Source organism: Carcharodon carcharias, chromosome 11 (assembly GCF_017639515.1).
Source record: "Carcharodon carcharias isolate sCarCar2 chromosome 11, sCarCar2.pri, whole genome shotgun sequence".
Lineage (NCBI taxonomy): Eukaryota > Metazoa > Chordata > Chondrichthyes > Lamniformes > Lamnidae > Carcharodon > Carcharodon carcharias.
The window spans coordinates 45,193,605-45,220,421 of record NC_054477.1 but is presented as its reverse complement, the minus strand read 5'-3'; the positions used below and the strand labels follow the sequence as shown (position 1 = coordinate 45,220,421).

Here is a 26,817-nt window from a genome sequence, read left to right as displayed (position 1 = left end):
GCAAAATGAAACATAAATTATGTGTGCTTTTATCAAGGTGATTAAAGTCTGGGACCTTGACACAGGAAACCTTACATTTGAATTTAGTGGAGCTCATGGTGATTCTGCCATTTGCTGCATGGCATTTGATGACAGTGGAAGGAGGTGAGGATTTGTTACTTTGTGCATATGAGTTCCTTGTTGACTTTAGTGACATGAAGGCTCACAATAATCTTTTTGTACTGCAGACTAATTACAGGAGGAAGAGATGGATGTTTGAAGATCTGGAATCATAATAATGGCCACTGTTTAAGAATACTTAAGAAAGGTAATTAGGTCAATAAGGGCTTTTCTCCTTCAGGATTTGGATTCAAGACCATGGAAATTAGGATACTTGGAAAGTCAAAGATAACATCCTGTAGGATAATGCATGAATTGTTCTACACTGCCAAGTAATATGGATGCAGACCTCCAACACCCCTAGACTAGTATCATACTGGTGAGGACAACAGATGCGACTGCTGCCATAACAGATAGGATCAGGACTTCAGAACTTCTATATCAAGCAATTCTCCACTGATCACTATGTCAGGCAGATCAGAATGCAGTTCACTAGCCAGGGATTTGTGGCTTAGGGTCAAACATGGTTTACCATGCTAATAAATAGATTCGTTTAAATAATTAGTTGCTTATTTGGCATCTGGTTTCCTTACAGATATAAATCTCATTTCAGGTGGCTCAATTCAGCAAAATGACCAGCATGTAATAAAACAGTTTACGTCCACAACAATAACAACAATATGCTCAAAAAATATAAACTCACCTATAATTAACTTTTTGCCTTCCAAGCAGATAGCTATAGGTCATTGGCAGCCAAGATTCATCAACTGCTAAGGTTTCATTTGCTTCCAAGGATTCCTGTCTTCGGAGATTAGGTTCCATGCCCTTCTAATTTGCAGCTGAGTCCTTACCTGCTAAAACACTTCATTATCATATTTACCTCCCTTTCTTTCTAAGGTGTCCTTGTCTTCCCCCTTCCACAGCGCCTGCTTCCTTCTACGTCAAACTCCTTTATACACAGAACAGTTTGTTCTTTCAAGAGGACATGGTCTATGAATCTGGAAGGGGGATAGTATTCTGGAAGTAGTAGGAGCTGGAAGCATGTGGTCAAGTCAAATGACCTGAAGTTCACTCATTAAGCTACAAACCTATCTTGTGACCTTGTATAAATGTGAACATGCCATTCAACTAATGAAAATAGCCATATGTAGTTTAACTGACTACTTAGATGTAGCATCAAGAAAAAAGCATTTAGAAAGAGGAAACTGGGATTGCATTCATCTGCAGCAGCATTGCAGACGCTGACACCCTTCCTACTATATTCTTCCAAGTGCTCTCCTATGCTAGACTACATGGGTAAAAAGGTAGGACATATTTTCTATAATTTATTGCTGGCAGGAACAATAAACATTTATGATAATAAATAGGGAATAGTATACATGCCATTGTTACATTTTTTAAAAGGGAGCTAATAGTGAATCAGGTCTCTTTGAATATATCAAAACTCCCTGATTTGAGTAACTGAAGGGTGTAACATTCTGACTGTCACTCATCTCTCTCAATAGAGTATTTTCATTTCACCTGCAAATGAAATTCAGAAGTTTGAATATGGTTTGAAGTATGTACACATTCTACATCTCTAGCTCTACCATATATTAAAAGCTTTTGTTTCCTGTCAGTTCTTCACTATGAATTCCAATGTCCATATTGTTAAAAAAACAAGAAATTGTAATATTTTTCTTCTGGTAATAACCCTGCACTGGAAGTCAGACTGTAATTGGATTAAGAGCTAGAGTGACAGCAAGGGCCTGAAGTCAACAGTGGGAAGTTGTTTTGATATGTTAATGAACCAAGAGGAACTTCAGAGTTTTATATAAAGCAATAACAGGAGTGTTTTTGAATTGAGTTGTTTTAATTCAAAGGGGGATATATTCAGGTTGTAAAAAGGTGTAAGAAAGTGAGGTAAAGATAGGGTAAGTTTCTTTATAAAAGCCTAAGAGCTAAAGTAAAGAACAGTTTAATCAATTCTAGGAATAAAGCATTTCTGAAGAGACTGGTTGAAACAATAGAGAGATCAAAGGGAAGGAATGCATTTGAGGAAATACTGAAGCATATATAAAGAGGTAGCTGGTCAGACCTCCCAGAAGACATCAGGGTAGCTGGGCAGATCTCTAAGAACACATTGTGAACAAGGCCAGACCTGAAAACCCAGTTGCTGTCAGCCTCGGAGGACACTCCAAGGATAAAAGGCACTGAGTGGTAAAATTACTGGAATTCCATAGATACTAAAATCTATAAGGATAGTTGCTGAACAGAAAGGAGGAAGGTTAGCTCTGAGGGTAGTTAAGTTAAGGTTTGTGGAACTGTTTTAAAATACTGTTTACGGTGTAAAGCCTTTCTTGTACTTAAGTATAATTGTGTTTTTTTAACTCTTTTAATAAATGTTTGTTACTATAAAATCATCACAAGTAGTCAGGGACATCATTTCGCTGTTCTTAGAGTTCTGCCCAGCTATCCTGATGTCTTCTGGGAGATCTGACCAGCTACCTCTTCATATATGCTTCAGTATTTCCTTAAATGCATTCCTTCCCTTTGATCTCTCTATTGTTTCAACCAGTCTCTTCAGAAATGCTTTATTCCTTGAATTGATTAAACTGTTCTTTACTTTAGCTCTTAGACTTGTATAAAGAAACTTACCCTATCTTTACCTCACTTTCAGAACTTCTCCTCATACTATACAAATTGCAAAGACAGTTTTGGCAACTGTTTCAAACTTCCCTCCGGGATCTGGGTAGCTTGGCATTTACCATCAGCTATGCCATAACAACATTCATGATGGAAACTGCTATGTAGAAATAAGCTGTAATTACATCCTCCCACCAATGGAAGTGCTGCAGCAATATCATTGGTAAGAGAGGTGTAATTACAGAATGCTGAGCTTACATTGGCAGTTTATGTGGCCAAAGAATTTTATTAAAAATATACATGAGAATAAGGACAGAATGTATGACCTTAAAATGGAGATTCAATTACATCTGTGTACTCTATAACACCACTTCACCTGGAGAATATACTTGATTTGAACTCTCCAATCACTGGCTGTAAGTGATTTGTTTAGGTTCATGCATCACATGAAACTAATATAAATAATTAACAAGCTTGCAGCAACCCAGAATAAAACCAAAAGTACATTGTAATGATTTTAGGAATTCTGTTTTAAAAGATAATTTGAAACAGTCTGAATGTCACTCATCATAAAATGACATTCACATGGAGCAACAATATCTCAAAATGTTTGCAAAGCAATTAAATAAATTTATGCTGATTTCTGAATATTACAAAAATACTTCAGTACACAAAAATGTCCCTTTTGAATAAAGTGTAACAAATTCTAAATTATCCTTGTTACAGAGAGCAGATGCGATGAAATCTGTGACTGCATTTACGTGGAGATGCACAAAAATAAGTGAGTAAGAACTATTTGACAAAATATCCTCCGACTGATCTTTAATGGTACATGACTCTTTGCTGCAAATGGTTCTGCAGGAATTGGTTGCCCTCCTGTTTCATTTGTAAAGGTAAAAGGCATGACAGTCCAGCCAGTTCCTGGGTTGGAATATCTTCCCATTGGGGGTTTTGTAGCAAGGCAAGACTTCTGCACCCAGCATGATGCTGCAGCTAAACCCTCTCAAAGCATCCTTAACGGATCCTCATTAATTATTCAAGCCAGGTTTCTAGAGGCCATTGGTTTATCACAACTGGGAGGGAGGAAAATTGAGCATCACTTTAGTATTTAAAATGCTGCAGTTGATTAAAGGGCTGAATGTTCTTCAGTAGGGGGGGGTGGGGTAAAGCAGCTAAAAAGAACAACAACAGAGGAAGTAGTTGTGTCAGGAAGAGTAAGGTCTTTCAACCTTAGGACAGGTTACCATGTTTTCTATTTCATTTGTTAGTTTTTTTAATCACCAGAGATAAGGGCTAGAAGGGACAGACTCCTGGGGCTGGATTTTCATTGTTCTGAATGGAACCAAACTTAGGCAGGACTGGAAAAAAAATGGTGCCCTAACGGCACACCCAGAATTCCTGCTTCTATTTCCGCTGCCTTCTGTTTTCACAAGGGTGGGGATGAGGGGGCCCCAGACCTGGCCTGCTCTTATTAAAGACAAAAGTAGCAGTTTTGTGAGCTCGTTGAGAGCTCATTTCCGGGGAGACAGGTGAGCTTTAGCTGCTGTCAGGCTTTACACAAGCCTCATGTAGGCACAAACCATGGATTGCAGGTGTGAAGAATTTAACAGGTAAGTAAAATGTTTTTTCCTCCTTTACAGCTCCACATGAAATGCTATAGCAGGAGTTATATTTATGTTTGTTAAGATGACTCATGACTCTGCAGTGGATTGGGTGATGTAACTACCCCTTAAACGCTATATTTGGCAGATTGTTACTTCTGCCAACTGGCAAGCTGTCAAGTTAAAGGTAAAGGTGGAAAGTCATGGTAAATGTGTAAAAATCTTCAGATTAATTTTTAAAAAGTAAATTAAATGGTTAAAACGGTAGATTACTTTTTGAAAGTGTAACCTAGTCTGATAACAGACTAATTGTTTAAGCTTTTCCCATTGCTTTTATGTAGTCAGTCTAGACATTTTTTGAGGTAGTAGTTCTGAAGTCTGTTTGTTTACCTGGGAGGATTATGGGCTCTTGGTTGCAATCCACCAGCCTAATCATTTTACAAATGCTTGACTCTGATTACAAAGCTGATTTTAAGAGTCAGTTTGTTTATTTAAGGAGAGTTAGGGCTATTCAGCAGCATCCAACAGTTAAAATTGGGCTTGTAAGATCTGTTCATAAAGTTAATAATGGATGCGAGGGTAGAGTTACGTGGGCGGGGGGTGCAGTTACATTGTTCAGGAAGTTTAAATTTCTGTAGATTGCAAGGCCTTTCCCATGCAGCTCAGCCTTTGCCACTAGTTCCATTGGAAGGACTGGACTGATGTTTTTTGGGAATGGAGGCGGGCCTTTTAACCTGCTCATTCTAGAATTATCCCACTTCTGAACCCATCTTGGGCCTGCCACTTCTTGTCTCGAGGCTAATTAAGGCCATGGCTGTCTGAAAATCCTGTTTCTTGGCAGCCCGGTGATGGAGGTGGGATTGTGATTGTGGGATTAGTCCCGCCTTCCAGTTCCCACCTCCGAGATAAAAATCCAGCCCCAGAGCAGGAGTTATATTTATGTTTGTTAAGATGAGTCATGATTCTGCAGTGATTGGAAGATGTAACTACCCCTTAAACGCTATATTTGGCAGATTGTTACTTCTGCCAACTGGCAAGCTGTCAAGTAAATGTGGAAAGTCATGGTAAATGACTTTTTTTCTGATAACAGAAAAATATAGAAGATGCTTGTGCAAATATAATGGGGCCTGGTTGCAGAGGTAGCCAGTGTGGAATCATAGGGCAGAATTTTGACCTTGATGGGCGGGCGGGCCCCACCGGCTCGGCAGCGGGCGGGCAGCCGAAACGGGCCCTGCCGCCATTTTGAGTGGGTGGGCCAATTAAGGCCTGCCCAGTGGGTCACCTGACGGGAAGTGCTATGTGCTTCCTGGGGGGGGGGGGGGTGGGTGGGGAGGGATTCCCCAACTGTCAGAGTGTGCTTTCTCAAGCACTGTTCCCTGAGACTAAGTGCTGTCTCAGGGAGAGCGCTGAAAGTTTTATAAACTTCAAAAATAGAAAAGTAAAAAAAAATTAACATGTCCCCCTCATGTGACAATGTCACATGAGATGGGACATGTTAATAAAAAGGGCATAAACCTTATTAAAGTTTTTTAAAACAGAAATTAAACCTCATCCTACTGGTGGATGAGGTTTCATGTTTTTTAAAGAAGCCCGCTGGGGCTTCTGGCCTGCCCGCCAGCCTTAAGGTTGGACGGGCAGGTCCTTCAATTGGCTTAATTATCCTCAATTGGCCATTGATAGGTTGGTGGGCGGACAGCTGATTTCACTGTCCACCTGTCTTCCTGAATATTTAAATGGGGCCAGATGATGTGGGGGGAGTTCCTCCTGACTTCATCCGGTGTCATTTTCCCATCGGCAAGCGGGCCCCGCCCCCAGCTCACCAATGGAAAAGTTCTGCCCATAGTATTATTGCAGCACAGAAGGAGGCCATTCAACCCATTGTGTCTGAGTTCACCTACTGCCACTCCCCCACCTTCTTGCCGCCATCCTGCACATTTTTCCTGTCCAGATAGCATTTCAGTTCCTCTTAAATGCCTCAATTGAACCTGGCAGGCAGTGCATTCCAGACCCTAACCACTTGCTGTGTGAAAAACCTTCCCTGTAGCCCCCACCACCCCAGGAACTTCTTCCCATTGCAAATTTTATAAACAACCTACAAGGCTGTGGCAAGCAGCATACAATGTTTACAGATAATATAAAACTTGGTAAAGTAATGGATAGTGATGAGGATAGTTATAAGCTTCAAGATAACATGGGGGAGGATTTTCCCGTCGGCGAGCGGGGGGGGTGGGTGGGGGGGGGGCCGGGGCCTGCTCACTGATGCGTAAAATGATGCGCAGTGACATCGGGCCGAACTCCCAACATCACCGCACCCCATTTAAATTTTCCAATAGGCAGGGGTGCAGCTAAATCAGCTGTGTGCCCGCCGACCTGTCAACGGCCAATTGAGGCCATTGACAGAGTCATTAAGCTAATTAATGGACCTGCCTGTCCAACCTTAAGGTTGCCGGGCAGGCCAGGAGCCCTGGTGGGAATTAGCAAAAGCATGAAACCTCATCCACGGGCAGGATGGGGTTTCATTCAGGTTTTTAAAAATTTTCATAAAGTTTTTGTAAAAATTATGGCCATGCCTCATGTTTGGGAAATTTTATTATTCTATTTTTATCTTTTTTACATTTAGAGCCGATCTTCCTGAGGCAGCACTTAGCCTCAGGGAGATGAGTGCACTCCTTCATGAGCGCACTCTTGATTTTGTTCTTCTGTGCGGACGTCACGCTGGGCGGGCCAACATAAAATAGCACTGCGCCCCTGATTGGGGGTGCCGATCGGAAGCGCGCCTGCATGCACCTGCCCTTCAACTTCACCCCCGATGGGGGGGAAATCCTGCCCATAGACTGGATGGTAACATGGATAGAAATATGGCAGACTGAGTTCAATGCAGAGAAGTGTGAGGAGATGCACTTTGAGAAGACTAATATGGAAAGGCAGTATATTATACAAGGCAGTATATTACAAACCTGAAAAGTGTAGATGCACAGCGAGGCCTTGGCGTCCTCCTCCTCAGAACAAAGAAGGTTCATTTTTAAGAGGTGATCTAATAGAATTTTTCAAGATGATAGGTTTTGATTGAGTAGATGGAGAAAAACGATTCACTCTGGCAACTGGGTCAATAACTAGAAGCCATAGATTCAAAATATTTGGCAAAAAATCTATAAGGAAGATGAGGATTTTTTTTTACTTGGAGAATTGTCAGCCTTTACCTGAAAAGGTGTAGGAAATTGATTCCATAAACAATTTTAAAAGGAAGCTGAACGGTTATTTGCGGATGAGGAACTAACACCGAAACGGACAAAAGCAAACAGCCATGTTGGACTGCTTTTGCAAAAAAGTCAGCACAGACATGACAGGCTGAATGGCCTCCTTCTTTGCTTTAAGCCTCTATGACTCTCTCTGGTTTTAATTTTATTTTTTTAAAAGGGATCTACAAAGGGGTCCCCAAACTGAACAATGCACTCTAAATGGTGATATGGTGCAGCCAATGTTTTCTACAATGTTGTTTTTAACCAGGGACTGATCTGAGAGCTCTCTGCCTGAACCAGCCAAGCCAGGCAGACAAGTTTTTGCTTGCTGAACATTATGCTTTGGCATAATGCTTTCAAACTGCAATGCATTTTTCTCAACCATATACCCTGAATTTCTTTGCAGATATGTGCTTGGTGTTGGATGGGATAGAAGAATTAACATATACTGTGTGAGTAATGTGTTTATATATAGTGAAAGGCATGTTTGCTTCCTGAATATTTTGTGCACTGATAGTTTAATACTCTTCACTGAAAAACATTTTGTTCATATAGGTTTGATTATATACACTGCTCAATGTTGTCTACTACAAGGTCAATAATCTTTTGCTTTCTTGCTGTGGCTTTGTGACAGAGATGTCTCCCAGTGAGCACCGTTAGAACATTGTCTTACCTACTGCAATAATATTCCCAAGCCGGTTCCCCTTTTACTTGCTACAATGTTGTGAGGAATTGGTTTTGTAGAACTCACAGCAGAGTTCAAACTTTATGGTATCCAATGCCCACCTTTGCACATTTCCAGCAGAAGTAGGGACTATAATTTTTCCTTCCCTGTTCTAATCTACCCCTGGTCAGCAAGAGATTTATTCAATACTTGCCCTATCACAGAATCACCTTTGTCAACCAAGAACATAGATTGAAGTTTGTTGATCATATCTGCCTTGAACATGATATCTTCACTGGCTTTGTCGTTTTGCATCTTAAGCATTGTAATCAGTTCACTTTGTTTCTTTGCTGGATCAATAATGATGTGATACTCAAAATCTTCAAAGCATTCAACCATTGCATCAAAACACTTGGGATACATTTGTACCAGATCTTCCTTGCTTCTGAACAGAGGGAGCTTTTCAATGGGTGTGCTACCTTCAACCCTCAGTTCCGCCTCCTTCACCTCATGGTTTACTGAGATAAGCTGCAGACTTCACAACTGATCAATCCTAGGATAGCAGCACCATCTTTTTCAGTGACATAGAACATACAGTTAACATCTTTTCCTTTGTGTGTCCCTCTGATTTGGGTTGATCCTAGCTGTTGAATCTCAGTTCCCCCATTTGTCATTAGTATGATGTTGTTCAGTCTCACAGTATCTTGGGTAACCATTTTCTTTCACATTTTTAGGAAAGATCTTCTGGTATAATCTGAGTAGGATGATGTTATTCTGTGATCTGGTATCAATCTTCAGCTTCAGATTTATGGCTGCGCGTTTATTTCTCACCCTCTTCATGATCTGAATGATTGTGTGAGTTTCTTTTCTCTGGGAACTGTCGCATCCAGCTATTCACAATATATATCAATGATTTGGACGAGGGAACCAAAAGTAATATTTCCGAGTTTGCTGATGACACAAAACTAGGTGGGAATGTGAGTGGTGAGGAGGATGTTAAGAGGCTTCAAGGCAATTTAGACAAGTTTAGTGCATGGGCAAATACATGGTAGATGCAGTATAGTGTGGGCAAGCGTGAAGTTATCTACTTTGGTAGGAAAAACAGAATAGCAGTATTATTTAAAAGGTGATATATTGGGAAATGTTGATGTACAAAGGGACCTGGGTTCCTTGTATACCAGTCACTAAAAGCAAATATGCAGGTGCAACAAGAGGTTAAGAAGGCAAATGGTATGTTGGCCTACATTGCGAGAGGATTTGAGTACAGGAGCAATGATGTCTTACTGCAGCTATACAGGGCCTTGGTGAGACCACACCTGGAGTATTGTGTGCAGTTTTGGTCTCCTTACTTAAGAAAGGATATGCTTGCCATAGAGGGAGAGCAGCAAAAGTTCATCAGGCTGATTCTTGGGATGGCAGGATTGTCATATGAGGAGACATTGGGCTGATTAGGCCTGTATTCACTGGAGTTTAGAAGAATGAGAGGGGATCTCATTGAAATGTACAAACTCTGACAAGGCTGGACACACTGGATGTTGGGATGATGTTTCCTCTGGCTGGGGGGGTCTAGAACAAGAGGTTACAATCTCAGGATACGGGGTACGTCATTTAGGACTGAGATAAGGAGAAACTTCTTCGCTCAGACTGTGGTGAATCTGTGGAATTCTCTACCACAGAATGCTGTGGAAGCCAAGTCACTGAATATATCTAAAAAGGAAATAGATAGATTTTTGGACTCTAAAGGCATCAAGGGGTATGGGGAGAGCACGGGAGTATGGCATTGAGATAGAGATCAACCATGATTATATTGAATGGCGGAGCAGGCTCGAAGGGCTGAATGACCTACTCCTATTTTTCTATGTTTCTATGCAACCATTTCGTGCAATTCCTATGCCTATTGTGTTCTCAAACTCATTGTCTTCTTCCTGGGGATGGATGTTACGGTTTCTTTTCTTTCTCATTTATCCTGTTGCTTTGTCTCTGATAAGTAGCAGTCCATGTTCAAATGCAACAAGACTTGGACAAGTATCCATGCATGGACTGACAAGTGGCAAGTAGCATTCGTGCCACACAAGTGCCAGGCAATGGCCATCTCCAACAAGAAAGAACCTAACCATCGTCTCTTGACATTCAATGGCATTATCATCGCTGAATCCCCTCACTGTCAACATCCTGGGTGTTACCATTGACCAGAAACTGAACTGGACTAGCCATATAAATACTGTAGCTACAAGGGCAGGTCAGATGTTAGGAGTCCTATGGCAAGTGAATCACCTCCTGGCTCCCTGAAGCCTGTCTACCATCTACAAGGCACAGGTCACGAGTGTGATGGAATACTCCCCACTTGACTGGATGAATACAGCTCCAACAACATTCAAGAAGTTCAACACCATCCAGGACAAAGCAGCCCACTTGATTAGTACTCCATCCACAACATCCACTCCCTCAACCACCGACGCACAGTAGCAGCAGTGTATACCATCTACAAGATGCACTGCAGGAATTCACCAAGGCTCCTTTCAAACCCACAACCACCACCATCTAGAAGGACAAGGGCGGTGAATGCATGAGAACACCACCACTTGGAAGTTTCCCTCCAAGCCACTCACCATCCTGACTTGGAAATATATTGCCGTTCCTTCACTGTCACTGGGTCAAAATCCTAGAATTCCCTTCCTAACAGCACTATGGGTGTACCTAGACCACATGGATTGCAGCAGTTCAAGAAGGTAACTCACCACTGCCTTCTCAAGGGCAATTAGGGATGGGCAATAAATACTGGCCTAGTCAGCGACACTCACATCCCATGAATGAATAGAACAAAAAGTCATTTATCACTTTCTTTCCTTTATCTGCACACTTTTTTCCCAATGATTAAGCTTTCCACAAGCTCTGCAATTTGATTCATATGCTGGACATTTCCTTCTGTCGGCGAACGTAGGTGGTTGTCCATTGTTTCTGTGCATTTTTCTCTGTCTGTTGTGTATTCTTTTGTTGCTGTTTCACTGCATCAACCCTGCTGCCTTTCCATTAACTTAACTGAAGGCTAGCTGTTTGGATAGTCAGTGTCCATCTGTCTACTCGTAGCTGCATGTGCTCAGGCAGTGTCTACAGTCTGCAATATTGTGAGCTTCTCCTTTCCACTCAAATCTTTTTGTACTTCAGGCTGTGCAGAGCCCCATATGAGCTGATATATCAGCCCTTCATCTGTTTCTTTGAACTTACATTTTCTGGTTGCATTTTTCAATCTTGATGATAAATTGTTAAGAGGCTCACCTGATTCCTGCCTCAGGCTTTGTAATATAAGGGGTTAACATGGTGTCCCAATACATGCAAGATTGGATCCAGGCACCAGTTGACCTAGAACACAAGACGTTGCTAAGAGACTTCCTGTTATCTACTGAAGGGAGTCGGAGCCGAAACCGCATGGGAACAATGCCCAGTACTAAACAATGTGTTGGACGAGTGCCCAACGCGGACTCAGTGAACTCGGCAAGTAGCGCATATATAAGCCTGGAAAGTCCCCAGTTCGGAGAGTCTGCTCCGGGTTAAGCTAATCGCTGAGCGTGGGTCACAGGCGGCACCTCCGCAGAACTGACGGCTCCCAGTTCCAGTAATTCGTGGAGTAAGTATATAGCCAATTATGCCAGACCCGTTGTGAGTATCGGACCTGGTTTCTATCCTATGTAGGCTAGGTAGGAAACAAGCAAAATAAAATAATATTATCCTAGCAAGCTAGTCTCCTGTTCTTTGTTTCCGCATCAAACTACCCGCCTGCGAACCTGATCCTCATAATTTCTTAGAACATTTTGGCGTAGTCGGCAGGATCAATCGCAATTGAGGAGGGATTTTGATGCGAAACAATGTTTGGGAAAAGGAATAAGAAACCAGAAGGGCAGGCCGAGGCGGTTGCGGTCCCAGGATGGCAAGGGCCGTGGCATAGTGTAGCGGCCTGTTTGCGGAAGGGTGGGGGGCGACCGGAAAACTGGGAGGCCGAAGGCGTAGGAACCACCCCAGGGTCGCTGCTGTCCACCCTTGAGAAAATCCCGGTCCCCTCAAGGAACCCCTTGCCAGGGATCCAGAGGCGGATGTGGGCTTGTGCGGCGGCTTGTAAGCAGCAGTCTGACAGGCGTCAGAAGTTGGAGGCTGAAATAGCAACCCTTAAGCATGAGCAGGGGCTCAGTAGCGGGGATGCCTCCGTGTTAAGACAAGAAATTATAAAACTAAAGGCAGAAATAACAGCACTAACGGAATTAGCAGGGCGGGCGATCACACATTTGTCGTCTAGTAAGCGGAAGAGTGAGCGAAAGCGCCCGCGATCCGTGAACCCCACTCAAATAAGGGCGTTTGTGGCGCAGCTAAATAATGGGGACGGCTGGGATATTGACCACTGGGACGGGAATATATGGGGGGATTCGGATGATCAATACGAAGATGAGCTGCCACCCCAGGTGCGAGCGAATCCGGTCGTCCGGAGAAAACAGGTTCAGAGACGGCCTCCTGTTAGGTTTGAAGTGTTGTTGGATGATGAGGGAAATCCCCAACGAAACGAGCGAGGCGAGCCGATCCATCATGAGATCCCTCAGTTGCAACCTCCTCCGGAGTTCTCCGAGCTAACGGAGGACTTTACTACGGAGGAAGTATTATACATTACTCAAAAGACTCGCCGAAATCCTGGGGAGCCCATTGAATTGTGGTTGGTGAGGCTTTTGGAAGAAGGAGGACAGCAAGTCCAGGTAGATTTTCAAGATGCGCCCAAATTCGGGGGATTGGCCAAAGATGCGGCAATAGACCTGGCATATAGACGACAGGCCAAAGATATGGTAGGGGAAAGGGGTACGGGGACTCTATTCGGGATGTACGCCCGAGCGGTAGCAGAACAATACCCGTTCCCGTCTGACTGGCCACCCTTGGAAGGAATGTGGACCACGATTAAGGAAGGGATACAGAGATTGACCCGACTATGTGTACGAGATGCCTTGTTGTTAGAAGTCTTGGATGAGATAGAAAATGTCAATGTGAGCAAACAAGCCAGGGATCACCTGGTAAAGACGGCTCCCCCACATTATAAGCCGTTGCTACTTACCATAATGCTGAGTGGCAAGGGAGAAACGTTGGGGGAGGCTCGGAGTATGATGCGGGAGATGGGAGGATTGGGAGACTGGGGGGTGCAAGGCCGGGGTAATAATGGGACTAGGGAGGGACGTCGCTCGGAAACTCGGGGTGACTCTAGATTCAACCCCAATCAAGGAGGCAACCCCGGACCCTCCCGCCGAGCCCTATGGCAAGCGCTGATGCAAGCACAAGTCCCGGTTGCGGACATTGATGGGAGGCCCACGAGAGAGCTGCAAGAAATGTGTAAACGAAAGGGACTTAAAGTGTCCAGGGTAGAAACCGAGGCCCGTGAACCACGGGTAACGGCAGAGGAATTGGTAGAACTATTAATACAGAAATGTCAGTTCAGGGAGACGGGGAACGTTACCTCAGATAGAGGGAGGACTCCCACTCGACCGCAATGGGAGTCCTCCGAGGAGGAGGAAGGAGAGGTGACAACCCCTTACAGAGAATGTTGCAAGGTGGACCGGCGCACTCGCAATGCGAATAAGAAGGGGAAGAATAAGAGAGGAAGAGGTGCTAAACGCCTGTACCCGGCGTTGTCAGAAGAGGATGAGTGGGAGGACCAATAGGGATTGGGCCAAGCCCCGAAGATTTGCCCACAAACGAGCCAATGGTCGGCCGATGACATCAGACCACATGTGGCGGTGACCATTTATTGGCGCAAATCTGTTCAGACGGTTATGGCTCTAGTGGACACGGGGGCGGAGGCCACCCTAATCCATGGAACTCCCCATAAGTTTAAAGGAACCCCAGTCACATTAGTGGGATTGGGAGGAAATTTGATAGAAGGAAAAATGGTGCAATTACCCTTAAGAATAGGGGCAATGCCGATTAGGACCCATTCTGTAATCATAACACCGGTCCGCGAGTGGATCCTAGGAATGGACGTGCTGGCAGGGCTAACCCTATACCTGCGACACGGTAAATTTGAATTTGGAACCTTAATACATTGTCGCACGGTATTGGTGGGAAAGGTGAAAATGGACCCCTTTCCCATCCCAATAGCCGAAAAGGTGATCAGCCTACGACAGTATAGAATTCCCGGTGGACACAAAGAGATCTCCGCCACCATTAAGGATTACTTAGAAGCGGGGGTATTAAAAACGTGTACGACTGCTTGGAATAACCCGTTGTGGCCGGTCCATAAGGCTAATGGATCCTGGCGGATGACGGTGGACTATCGGCAATTGAACCGCCACACCCCTGCCCTGACGGCGGCGGTACCTGACGCCGTTACCATTATAGGACGAATACAACATCACCCTGGTACTTGGTACGGGGTGATCGATTTAGCTAATGCCTTTTTTACTATCCCAATCCCCGAAGATAGACAGGAACAGTTTGCCTTCACGTGGGAAGGTAGACAGTTCACATTCACACGGTTGCCTCAAGGCTATCTGCACAGCCCCACTATATGTCATAGGATAGTGGCGGAACATTTGGCAAGGTTCGAAGTGCCGGACCACGTAATGGTCTCCCACTACATTGACGATATAATGATACAAGGTAGTGGGCAGGCCCAGATACAAACACTGTTGGACGCATTAGTCCAACACATGAAGGGGTACGGATGGGAAATCAACCCGGCAAAGATACAAGGGCCTTCCCAGACTGTGAAGTTCCTGGGGATAATTTGGAATAAAGGGGAACGAGAAGTTACCGAGAAGGCCAGGGATAAAATTCAGGCCTTCGCAGTTCCTCACACGCAAAAGGACGTACAGCAATTTATTGGACTATTTGGCTTTTGGAGGCAACATATACCACATTTGGGACAGATACTGAGACCATTATACCAAATTACCAGGAAGAAGGCAGAGTTTGAATGGACTAACAACCATCAACTCGCCTTCGAGATGGCCAAACAAGCGATACAGCAGGCTGTATCCCTAGGAAAAATACAGTCAGGACCGGTCGAATTGCAGGTTTCGGCACAGGGAGACTATGCAAATTGGAGTCTATGGCAAAAACAAGGACGCGTAAGGAAGCCGTTGGGGTTTTGGTCTCGTAAACTACCCCCGGCGGGGGAGAGGTACACCCCCTTTGAGAAACAACTGTTGTCCTGCTACTGGAGCTTGGTGGAAACCGAGGCCCTGACAGCAGGGCACGAAGTAATTATGAGAACGGCTATACCCATTCTCCCGTGGGTAATGAGTGATCCCACTACACATAGGATAGGGACGGCCCAAGAAAGTAGTATCATCAAATGGAAATGGTATGTGTCAGAAAGGGTGAAGACTGGGCAGAAGGGGGTGTCAGTCTTACATGAGCAAGTGGCGGAGGCCCCTGAGGGAGGGGAAGTGAGATTCGAGGTGATTGAATACACAGAATCACCTGTGAAACTTGGGAAAAGGTACGATGAGCTGACGCCGGAAGAGCAAGCCACTGCTTGGTTCGTGGACGGCTCAGCTCAATGGAAGTCAGGACGGCGTAGGTGGAAGGCCGCTGCGTATAATCCAAAGCAAGGGATTACATTGGAAGAATTGGGAGAGGGTAAGAGCAGCCAGTGGGCCGAGCTCAAGGCGGTGCATATGGTAATCATGCAGGCCGGAATTATTGGGGTACACCTATTTTCCGATTCATGGTCAGTAGTTAACGGGATGACTCAGTGGATGCCCACATGGCAGGCCAATCAGTGGATGATCCAAAGTCGGGAAGTATGGGGTAGGCCGCTGTGGGAGGAAATTTGGGAGAAGGCCCAGCATTTAAGGATATTTATCACACACGTGGACGCCCACACGTCCCGAAATGACGCAGAAGCCCTCCATAACCGATATGTTGACGGCATAGTTCGAGCTATGGTAATACAGAGGGACACCTCGGTGGATCTAGCCAGATGGGCACACCAAAAGGCTGGGCATTGGGGGGTACAAGGGACTCTACAATGGGCCCGGGATCGGGGTATAGACCTGCTGGTAGACGATGTAAAAACCGCAGTGAATCAGTGTGAGCAATGCCAACACCAAAGACAGGGAGTGCCCCAGCATATGATGGGGCACATTCACCGAGGAGAAGGCCCCGGCCAAAGCTGGCAGATGGACTTTGTGGGCCCATTGCCCACGTCCCAGGGATGCAGGCACATTTGCACAGCGGTGGACACCATGTCTGGGGTCCTGGTGACCCATCCTTGTCGCCATAATAATCAGCAGGCAACCCTGCGATGTTTAGATATGATAGAACAATTCTACGGGATGCCTATGCAGGTCCAGAGCGACAATGGTTCGCACTTTACGGGAGGGCGGATAAAGCAATGGTGCAACGATAATCATGTCGAATGGATATACCATGTGCCGTATCATCCGCAAGCAGCAGGACTGATTGAACGGATGAATGGGATCTTGAAGTCCTCTCTTCGGAAGGCGGGGGGGGCGAATGATTTGACAAATTGGAAAAAGAACCTCATCCGAGTTGTAAAACAAATTAACAATCGTCCATTGGGGAATGGAGTTACACCCTTAAATAGGATGATAAAGGTATGTGACACGCCCGAGGCGCGTCCCATTAAAATGTGGAAATTCGATGCGGAAGCGGAACTGCCAGTCCGGGCCACCCCGGCATCAGCGGGGCTTGATTTGCGGGCCCTGACTACCCGGACGTTGGTGCCCCAAGTGCCAACGGCAGTTAAAACCGGCTTGGGATTAGTTTGCCCTTCCGGGACTTATGGACACATTCTCCCACGATCTGGGTTATCACTGAAAGGGATCGATGTCATGGGTGGAGTTATTGACGCAGACTATCAGGGAGAGATTGGGGTTATCCTAGTCAACATCACCACCGAGCCCTACGTGGTTAATAAGGGGGATAAGATCGCCCAATTGGTAATTAAACCTTGTGACATGTCCACTGTGGAGGAGACGGGGGCCCCTACGAACGGGGAACGGGGGGTTTCGGATCCACTGATGTAAAGGGGGCTAAAGTTTGGGTACGCCAGCCAAATGGCCCTCCAAAACCGGCAGAAATAATCGCCCAAGGGAAGGATAGTTTGGTGACAATAATGTATCCAGGGGACTCAGCCTGGCACAATGTGCCGGCAAACCAATGCTACCTCCGAGAAACATGAGCCCACGTCTTCTCGTCACCATAGATCCGGATCATGGCATGGTGGTGGGCCCTGAATGTGCTATGGACTGTTGGAATCCTGGGTCGGAGTATGTCAAGACCCGGGTCGGAAGAAACGAAACACAATGCTGGTGCTCTGGGACAGATCGTCAGCTGGGAAGCCAGTGACCAAGAGCGAAGGCAGGACAATTTTACGTGCCCCTCCGGACAACGATGTGACATTATGACTATCACCAGCAATTGCACGTTGTATCGATGCAAGGGCAGCTTTGAGGATGCAAACACAACAGTGGCCCCGGGCTGCGCACTGACCATTCACACCCGGGTGAATATGTGTTCCGAAGGACAGTGTCATGAGGGTGGTATTGAATGGACTATTATTACCGCCAACGACGAAATGAGGATTACCAATGGGACGCCAATCACTGGCAGAGGCCCAATGGACTGGTTAATCAGGGGAGAGTCTGGCATCCCAAAACATCAACCACCTTCGATGACGTCGTCATTTGATGTTAAACTATGTGTCGGTGATAGCACTAACTGTAGTGTATGTGATGTTGTAACAACTGTGCCTAAAGTACACCACACGCATTTGGCCCCCATAGCATCGACTTGTCAGACAATGGCCAGCACCGCCGCACAAACCAATGTACATTGGCAAGTCCGACTGCCAGTCATACCCGAATGTAACCCTAAACGGCGACGACGGGCATGGTACGATACCTTGTTAGGAGGGGCAGGGACAGTAATGGGGATATCCAATGCTATAGACTCTGAAGTGACCCGTACTAAATTATCCAGTACGGGGCAAGCAACTGCACAAGGCCTGTACACTATTGGCCGATGGATGCCGTCGGCCATGATGACGCAGGAAGAGACTGCACGAATTTTGCTGCATTCCTTAAAATGGGAATTGGACGTGTGGGATTCGACTCAACGGCTGTTCCAAAATTTTACTGTACAGATGAACTGGACAATTTGCGGTATCCAAATGCTGCATGCACATTTGCAAAAAGAACGATTTTTACGAATAGTCACTTCGCCTAATGTTCAGGCCTGGCGAGGGGTGTGGAACGTATCTGAGAAATTATGGATGAACACCTATCCGGACAAAACATGGTGTAATGCAACGCTGTGTAAAGGACATTTTGTAACCTTGAATGTAACTGATTTTGTGACGGTGTGCCGATATTACGTATTGCCGGTCATTACATCTGATGGATATTACTTTCTCAAAACAAAAGGGAATTGGTTCAGTCCGGACACCAATCTTACCTATGACTTGTCCGCGTGTGAGCAGGCGGATCAAGGAAAGGCCTGTCTGTTGATGGATCGATATCGAGACCCGTGCCTTACAGAAGACACGGCTTTGTGTGAATGGATGATTGAGGCACCCCGAGATATGATGTGGCAGATTGGTCCCCATACGCTCTGTGTGGCCACTAGTCATGCCCATGCCTTACTCCCGACGACCCCTTTTTCAGGTTGCCTTACTGGCATCTATCGATGGCGGTGGCAGAACCATACTTACCTATTGACCAATTACAGCGGAACGCAACACCTCACCACTATGCAGTGGCAGGTATGGCTGCACCCTTGGAGTATCTCGCTAGAGCGTTTTAAACAGGCCCTCGATCGCTCGGAAGAGCTAAAGCAGATATTGCGACAACATCAAATCAATGTTACCCGGGTGACTGTGTCCACCTTTATACATGGCCAAAAGGTAGTACATGCTGCTCATGTAGTAGAGGTGGAATCCGCCCATCACTGGTGGGATCTGTTCAATGGGCTGTCAACTACGGCACGACGTTCCCTATTTCCTCCGTTGTTCATTTTAATCGGAGTTTTAGTGATTCTGACCTGTTGTAATATACTGACCTGTACGTATGTTTGCCGTGTGCGGCAGCAACTGGAACAAAACATGTACATGTTATAACAATGTATTGCTTATTATTATGTATTTGTATAATCGTTACATGTATTGGGCCAATCAGTGGAATGTAATATAAGGGGTTAACATGGTGTCCCAATACATGTAAGATTGGATCCAGGCACCAGTTGACCTAGAACACAAGACGTTGCTAAGAGACTTCCTGTTATCTACTGAAGGGAGTCGGAGCCGAAACCGCATGGGAACAATGCCCAGTACTAAACAATGTGTTGGACGAGTGCCCAACGCGGACTCAGTGAACTCGGCAAGTAGCGCATATATAAGCCTGGAAAGTCCCCAGTTCGGAGAGTCTGCTCCGGGTTAAGCTAATCGCTGAGCGTGGGTCACAGGCGGCACCTCCGCAGAACTGACGGCTCCCAGTTCCAGTAATTCGTGGAGTAAGTATATAGCCAATTATGCCAGACCCGTTGTGAGTATCGGACCTGGTTTCTATCCTATGTAGGCTAGGTAGGAAACAAGCAAAATAAAATAATATTATCCTAGCAAGCTAGTCTCCTGTTCTTTGTTTCCGCATCAAACTACCCGCCTGCGAACCTGATCCTCATAATTTCTTAGAACAGGCTTTGAAACTCATATTGGCAGATCTGATTATTTCAATTTGGTTGGAAGTTTTCAAAAAATCTGTCTGGGTTTTTACTTTCATCCTCATTTATCTCCCAGCTATTGATCAAATTTCACACTTTCTCTCCTGCCCACAGCAAATTAGAACTGACCCTTTTCTCTTTACTAGTGCAACTTAGAAAGCTATTGAACACCAGACTGCACTTTTGTTTAAAATTCTCAAATGCCTCTGTGGCGTCATCAGCTTCCCAATTCATCCTAGGCTGTAACTGTGCATTCATTACTGAGGCAGTGGCCGTTTCATTTCGCCCAATTCTCTCAGTTCGAGAGAGAAAAACTAATTTTGGTTAATTTTTCTCAATCTAATTAAATATTATTCTGTTTAAAATATTTGAGTCTTACTGACACCCACTGCTGCCATGTTATGACTTCGGGTTTCCAGCAGTTCAAAATAATCACACTTTTAGACTCAAAATGCTGGAGCTTCATCAAGTTTATTTTTTACAGCTCTCCATGGGTTGGTGAACTGATATGTTGTTGCTCTGCAACTGACTGCAATGCAATAGTAAATGTGATATCCCGGATGTACATTCGCATAATGATTAGTTCATATTTTTAATGACTAACATAACCATATAACAGGGTTTGTGTGACATATAAACATGAACATAGATGAGTTGAACCGAGTGGTTTGTCTCTATTTAATAAACTCTGCATCATGCCTGTACTGGTACCTGAAACCTCTGAACATAGCAATGATCAGAGGTGAATCTGAGTCTGGAACTTTCTGGACTGTCAGGCCTACTAGCCTAAACTTCAAATACGCTCGGCACCCTGTCCAACACACATTTTGCAGTGAATGTTGTTACACAGTGACACGCTCAGGATCATAGAATTGTTACAGCACAGAAGGAGGCCATTCAGCCCATTGTCTGCTCTGGCTTCCCGAATGAGCAATTCACTTAGTATCATTCTCCAGCCTTCTTCCTGTAACCCAGCACATTCTTCATTTTCAGAGAGAATGGGATTATTATCTGAATGTCTCGATTGAACCTGCTTTCGCTACATTCTTAGGCAGTGCATTCCAAATGTTAACCACTTGCTGTGTGAAGAAGTTTCTCATGGTGTCCCTATTGCTTCTTTTGCTAATTACTTTAAATCTGTCCCCTCTCGCTCTTGATCCCTCCACTGATGGGAACTTGGAAGCATTGTGAACTGTTTTTCCTGATCTACTCTGTCTGGAAACCTCATGATTTGGAATACTTCTAATGAATCTCCTCTCAACCTTCTATCCTCCAAGGAAAATCTCACCTATCTATCTATGTAGCTGAAGTTCCTCATCCCTGGAACCATTCTTGTAAATCGCTTCTGCACTCGCTCTAATGCCTTCACATCTTTCTAAAGTTTTTGTTTGGATACAATACTCCAGTTGAGGCTGAACCAATGTTTTACCCAAATTTAACATAACCTCCTTGCTCTTGTACTCTATGCCCCTATTAATGAAACCTAGGATACTATGTGCTTTATTAACTGCTCCCTCAGCCTGTCTGCCACCGTCAATGCTTTATGCACATATATATTCAGGTCCCTCTGCTCCTACACCCTCTTTAGAATTGTACCCTTTATTTAATATTGTCTCTGTGTCCTTCTGACCAAAATGAGTCACCTCACACTTCTCTGCATTAAATTTTGTCTGCCACTTATCTGCCCATTCCACCAAAGTGTCGTTTTGAAATTCTGAACTATCCTCTCTCAAAACTTGGAAGCATTGTGAATTGTATCATTTGCAAATTTTGAAATTGTGTCCTGTACACCAAGACTAGGTCATTAATATATATCAGGTTACCTAATGTTAATAACTGCAATGCATTTGTTTGTGTAAGGGTATTTTAACAAAATGGGATAAAAGGTTAAGTTATAAATTTTAAAAATTCTATTTTTCTTTGTATGGTCTAGGATTCATTTGGTGACAATTATCATACTCAGTCTCCTGAGCCACATTGGCAGGATGATCTGGTAAGCAACATTCAATTATGTCTGTGTTCAATCCTGTGGATTTTGGTTTTCAGAACGGGGTATTTTAGGGAAAATGTTTGTTCTCCACTATTTTCATTCACAATCTTCCTACTCTGCAAATGGTTCTGCACATAAGCAAATGCATGGACTCCATTTGAAACCTTCCATTCTGTGCTGTACAACATGTATCCCAGGGAAATGCATACTGACTTTCCTAATGACATCCACAGTGATAAATGGAGCTGGAAGAAATATCAAAACACCATTCATACAAACTAACCAGAGCGAGCCAATCATGGAGAAAATAAGATGACAGCAATAATTTGTACAAGGGTCATATACCATAAGGTGAAAATATACATAGTTAAAGATTGACTTGCATAGAGATAGCATCTTTCAAGACCACCAGTCCTCTTGAATCGCTTTATAGCTAATGAATTACTTTTGAAGTGAAGTCACTGTTGTAATGTAATTCCAGTAATGAATCTTCATAATGCTTGAGGCCCTGATTTTAATACAATCAGTTTGACAGGAAATTGATTAAAATTTGGAAAACTGTCTCACCTTCACTAGAAGGTTGCTGACACCCCTTTTTATTCTGCAGCTAACCTGAGGTCACACAATCAACCAACAGAAAAATATATTGTTTTAATCGTATGTAAGATTGAGTACTGCTGAAAAAAGAGACATACTGTCAAAGCTTTTTGTCTTGCACCCATCAGGACAGTTCACAAGAATACCAATGGTAAAGGGAACAACAATTTATATTGCATGAGAAGGAAGTGTTGATTGGTTGGCAAATGGACTCTGATTGAGAGAGGCATTGCCATAGAAAATGCACCAGGGAACAGTTAACTGCCAAGTTTTTGTTCAAATTCAAACCAGACAGGTCGACTCTGGTCAAGGCATTGCCATGGGGAATAAGCCAAAGAATGGTTATCCCCTAAGTTTTTGTTTAGTTTAAAATGCATGAACATATTCCTTCTGTCTGCACAGGACAGGGCCCTGTATGTGAATAAATGTAGCTTCAAGCATGCATAAGTGAGCCACGCTGTAAACCTGACAGATAAATCTTAAATTGTGCTTAGAATTACACTGAAAAACAATCAGGATTGTTTAGCAAGTGTTGTCCAATCACAGAATCACATCTAATGTGGACACTATGTTTTGAGTTTTGCAAGCACAGGCCGGTTGGGTACAGCCTGTACTTTGCCTATTGTGCCCAGGCAAAGAGTCTTGTTGTTGATATGATCTGCCAGTTGTTGAGACTGATGGTCTACACTTATTTCTAGTGAACTACTTGGATGCCATATGTGACAAAAAAATAGCTACTTATACACACTGGAATGTCCAAGGACCATCATCATAGAATTACATGGGAAATGGAGCACAGATTGCAAGCTGAGTGTGCTTATGAGTTTGGTGAGTGGGGAGTTTGGTGAAGGGGAAAGAAGTTGCTCCCTTTTAAACACTTTTTTTCTTGCTTCAGTGCAGTGGAAGGAGCTGGTTGGTGAGTAGCTGGTAAGTTATTCTACTTACTCAATCTGTAATAAAAAGCTTTTAAAGTTTTGGTATGGCAGGTCAACTCAGCCAAATGAAATGTACATCCTGCAGTATGTGGGAAGTCACCAATGCACCATGTGTCCCAGATGAACACATCTGCAGGAAGTGTCACCATTTGCAGAAGCTTGAGTTCCTGGTTATGGAACTTGAACAGTGCCTGAAGTCACTGTGATGCATCCGTAAGGCAGAGATCTACATGGATAGCATGTTTAGGGAGGTGGTCACACCACAGGTTAGGGACATGCAGACAGGGAGTGAATGGGTGACCACCAGGCAGTCTAAGAGAACTAAACAGGTAGTGCAGGAGTTGCTGGGTCGATCTTGCTCGCTAATCGCTTTTCCATTTTGGATACTGGTGAGGGTAATGATTCCTCAGGGGAGTGCAGCCACAGCCAAGCCCTCAGCACCATGGGTGGCTCAGCTGCACATTAGAGAAGGAAGGAGGGTGGAAGAGCAATCGTGATGGGGATTTGATAATCAGGGTATAAGGCAGGTGTTTCTGCAGCTGTAAATGTGACTCCAGGATGCTGTGTTGCCTCGTTGGTGCCAGGGTCAAAGGTATCAAGTGATGGATACAGGACATCATTCTGGGGGAGGGTGAACAGCCAGAGGTCATGGTCCACATTGGTACCAATGACATAGATAGGGAGAGAGATGAGGTCCAAAAGCAGATTTTAGGGAGTTAGAAAATAAATTAAAAAGGAGGACCTCAAAAGCAATAATCTCAGGATTACTCCCAGTGCCACACGCTTGTGAGCATAAGAATAGGAGGATTGAACAATCAAATACATGACTGGAGAACTGGCATAGGAGAGAGGGTATCAGATTTCTGATGCATTGGGACCAGGTCTGGGGCAGCTGGGACCAGTACAAGATGGATGGGTTACAGCTTAACAGGACCGGGACTAAAATCCTTACAGGGAGAAATGCTAGTGCTGTTGGGAGGGTTTAAACTAGCTTATCAGGGGGATGGGAACTTGAGGGGTAGCTCAAATTGGGAGGAAGTAAAGCTTGTAACAGAAAATAGAAAAGTAGTAAGAAAAATTAGACGGGAGGCGAAACGAAGGGAAGCATCAACTAGGCTGAGAATGTGGAATAATGTTAAAAAGACAAAGTTAAGGGCACTCTACCCAAATGCATGTAACATTTGCAACAAAGTAAATGATTTAAAGATACAAATAGAGGTAAATGGGTATGATCTAATTGCCATTATGGAAACATGGTTACAGGGTGACCAAGACTGGGAACTGAATATTCAAGGATATTCAACATTTGGGAAAGACAGGTGAAAAGGAGATGATGTTGTGCTGATAATAAGGGATGAGATCAGTACATTAGTAAGGGAGGATATCAGATAGGAAGAATAAAATATGGAATCTGTTTGGGTAGAACTAAGAAACAACAAGGGGCAACAAACATTGGTAGGAGTTGTTTATAGGCTATCAAACAGTAGCAGTAATGTGAGGCATGGTATTATTCAGGAGATTAGGGAAGCACATAACATGGGTAATACAGTAATCATAGGTGACTTCAATCTGCATATAGACTGGGTAAATCTAATGTTATAATATGGCAGGTGGTAATTGCCAGGCTGACCAAACCCCAAAGGGAAACTTGGTGAAGCTACTACGGCAATTTGCAATTTGTATTTTTATTATGAGAAGGTATGTGTACTGAAGTCAGAAGTAAATATTCTATGACCACTTTTGGAGATGTTAAATATTAAATTAAAATATGTATTAAGGAAAAAAAAACTTAAACATAGAAGATTATAGTTACAGTTAAATTCAGTCTTATAATATTTCCCAAAAGATTTGAACTTAGCTAGACTCACAAATAAATACCCTTCTCTAGGCAATATTATCTATAAATTCTTAATCTTAAAAAAAAAATCCAGTAATTTTACCACAAGGCATCCACTGTTGCTGTAAGGGACATATTTCACAAACTTCTCTCTCCCTCTCATTCAACAATGGCAATCCAAGGCTTGTAACAAAACCTTGCTTTCTGGAACAATCAGACACTTCCCTGGGGTGGTTAGAAGCTGCTTCTTTCACATGACTGTGCTCGCAAAGCACACGCTTCAAGATCACATGGCCCCACACACCTCAAACATCTTTCAATCTTTCCTTAAATATTTCCCCTTTCATCTTTAAACCCACTGTTTTTAACTTGCTTTAGAAAGTTACCTTTCCCAGAATCTAAAAATCCTTCATGTTGTCTTTATGTCTTTTGGATAAATAAACTTAATAACTTGCTTTATTTATTTATGATCTTTGCCAGTTGTAGAACTTCCTTTTTCCTCTCTGAAAATCAATGGCCAAAAATTCACTCCTCATTTATCTCCTATTGCAAATTCCTATTCATGTTGTATTTACTGGTATCCCATCTTAGCTTGTCCATTTCCACTTCAAAAATTCTTGCTTTACACCTATCCATTTGCTTATTTAAACCTTGCTTCAGTCTAATTAAATTAGTCACATACACACAACCCCCACAAGCCTGCTTCACAGTATTCCACAGTAATATTGGAAAAAAATTATATTTTCTTTACACTAATGTGATGGACTGCGACCTCACACTATACACTCTTTATATAAGATGTATAGACTCATTGTTATTTCTAAATTTTAAAACTGGTCCTTGGCTGAACAAGATCCTTAAAATGCTGAACCAATGTCTGTATGTAACCCCAGAAAACTTTGCAGTTTTGGGAAAACTCACACCTCGCTATCTCTGAGGATCCACTAACAATCAGTTGGGAACTGCACAGCCCACCTTCAAAGACAGCAATGCAAAGGCCATTTGCATTTGATAGCCCAGGTTTGCCAGTAAGAGACAGAAGGCCTGCTAAGATAAAAGGCCCTTTCAATTAATAAAGACTGCTAAAAATCCCAGTCATTGAGATCCAACCGAATTCCAGATGATGGATACACATCCTTTGTTGAAGACCTAGTCGAGAGGTGGGAGGTTATGTGACCTAGGCCTCTGGCTTGTGGAACAAGTAATATTGCCTTGCTGAGCTGTATATGCTCTTTAACATCTGACTAGCAGCCACACAGAAAGGAGCTCTGCCCAGGTTGGACCCCTGGCCTCAGCTACATTGCTTCTATTGGAAATTCTGTGCCATCACCTACAAGACTGATTCATCCCTGCATGCCTCTCTCATCATGTGAAGCCAACACCACTGGAGAAGTGAATTCTGCAACATCAGTTTTCAGCCCGCAGGCCTTCGTGAAAGAATATCTCATTAGACTTTGATTCTAGACCCTGAAACTTGTGTGAAACAATGTTCATTTTCTCTGATCTCTATACTGTTAAAAC

The 26,817-nt window shown here is 43.8% G+C and overlaps 1 protein-coding gene across 1 annotated transcript in view; it reads left to right on the top strand.

The window, feature by feature from the left end:
* Positions 1-26,817, top strand: part of wdr95 (WD40 repeat domain 95) — a 202,683-nt gene that overhangs the window by 127,132 nt on the left and 48,734 nt on the right. The window contains exons 17-21 of the mRNA XM_041199001.1: positions 38-144; positions 228-307; positions 3,451-3,505; positions 7,971-8,016; positions 21,871-21,930. Coding sequence (XP_041054935.1) covers positions 38-144; positions 228-307; positions 3,451-3,505; positions 7,971-8,016; positions 21,871-21,930 — 348 coding nt within the window. The remainder of the gene's footprint in view (positions 1-37; positions 145-227; positions 308-3,450; positions 3,506-7,970; positions 8,017-21,870; positions 21,931-26,817) is intronic.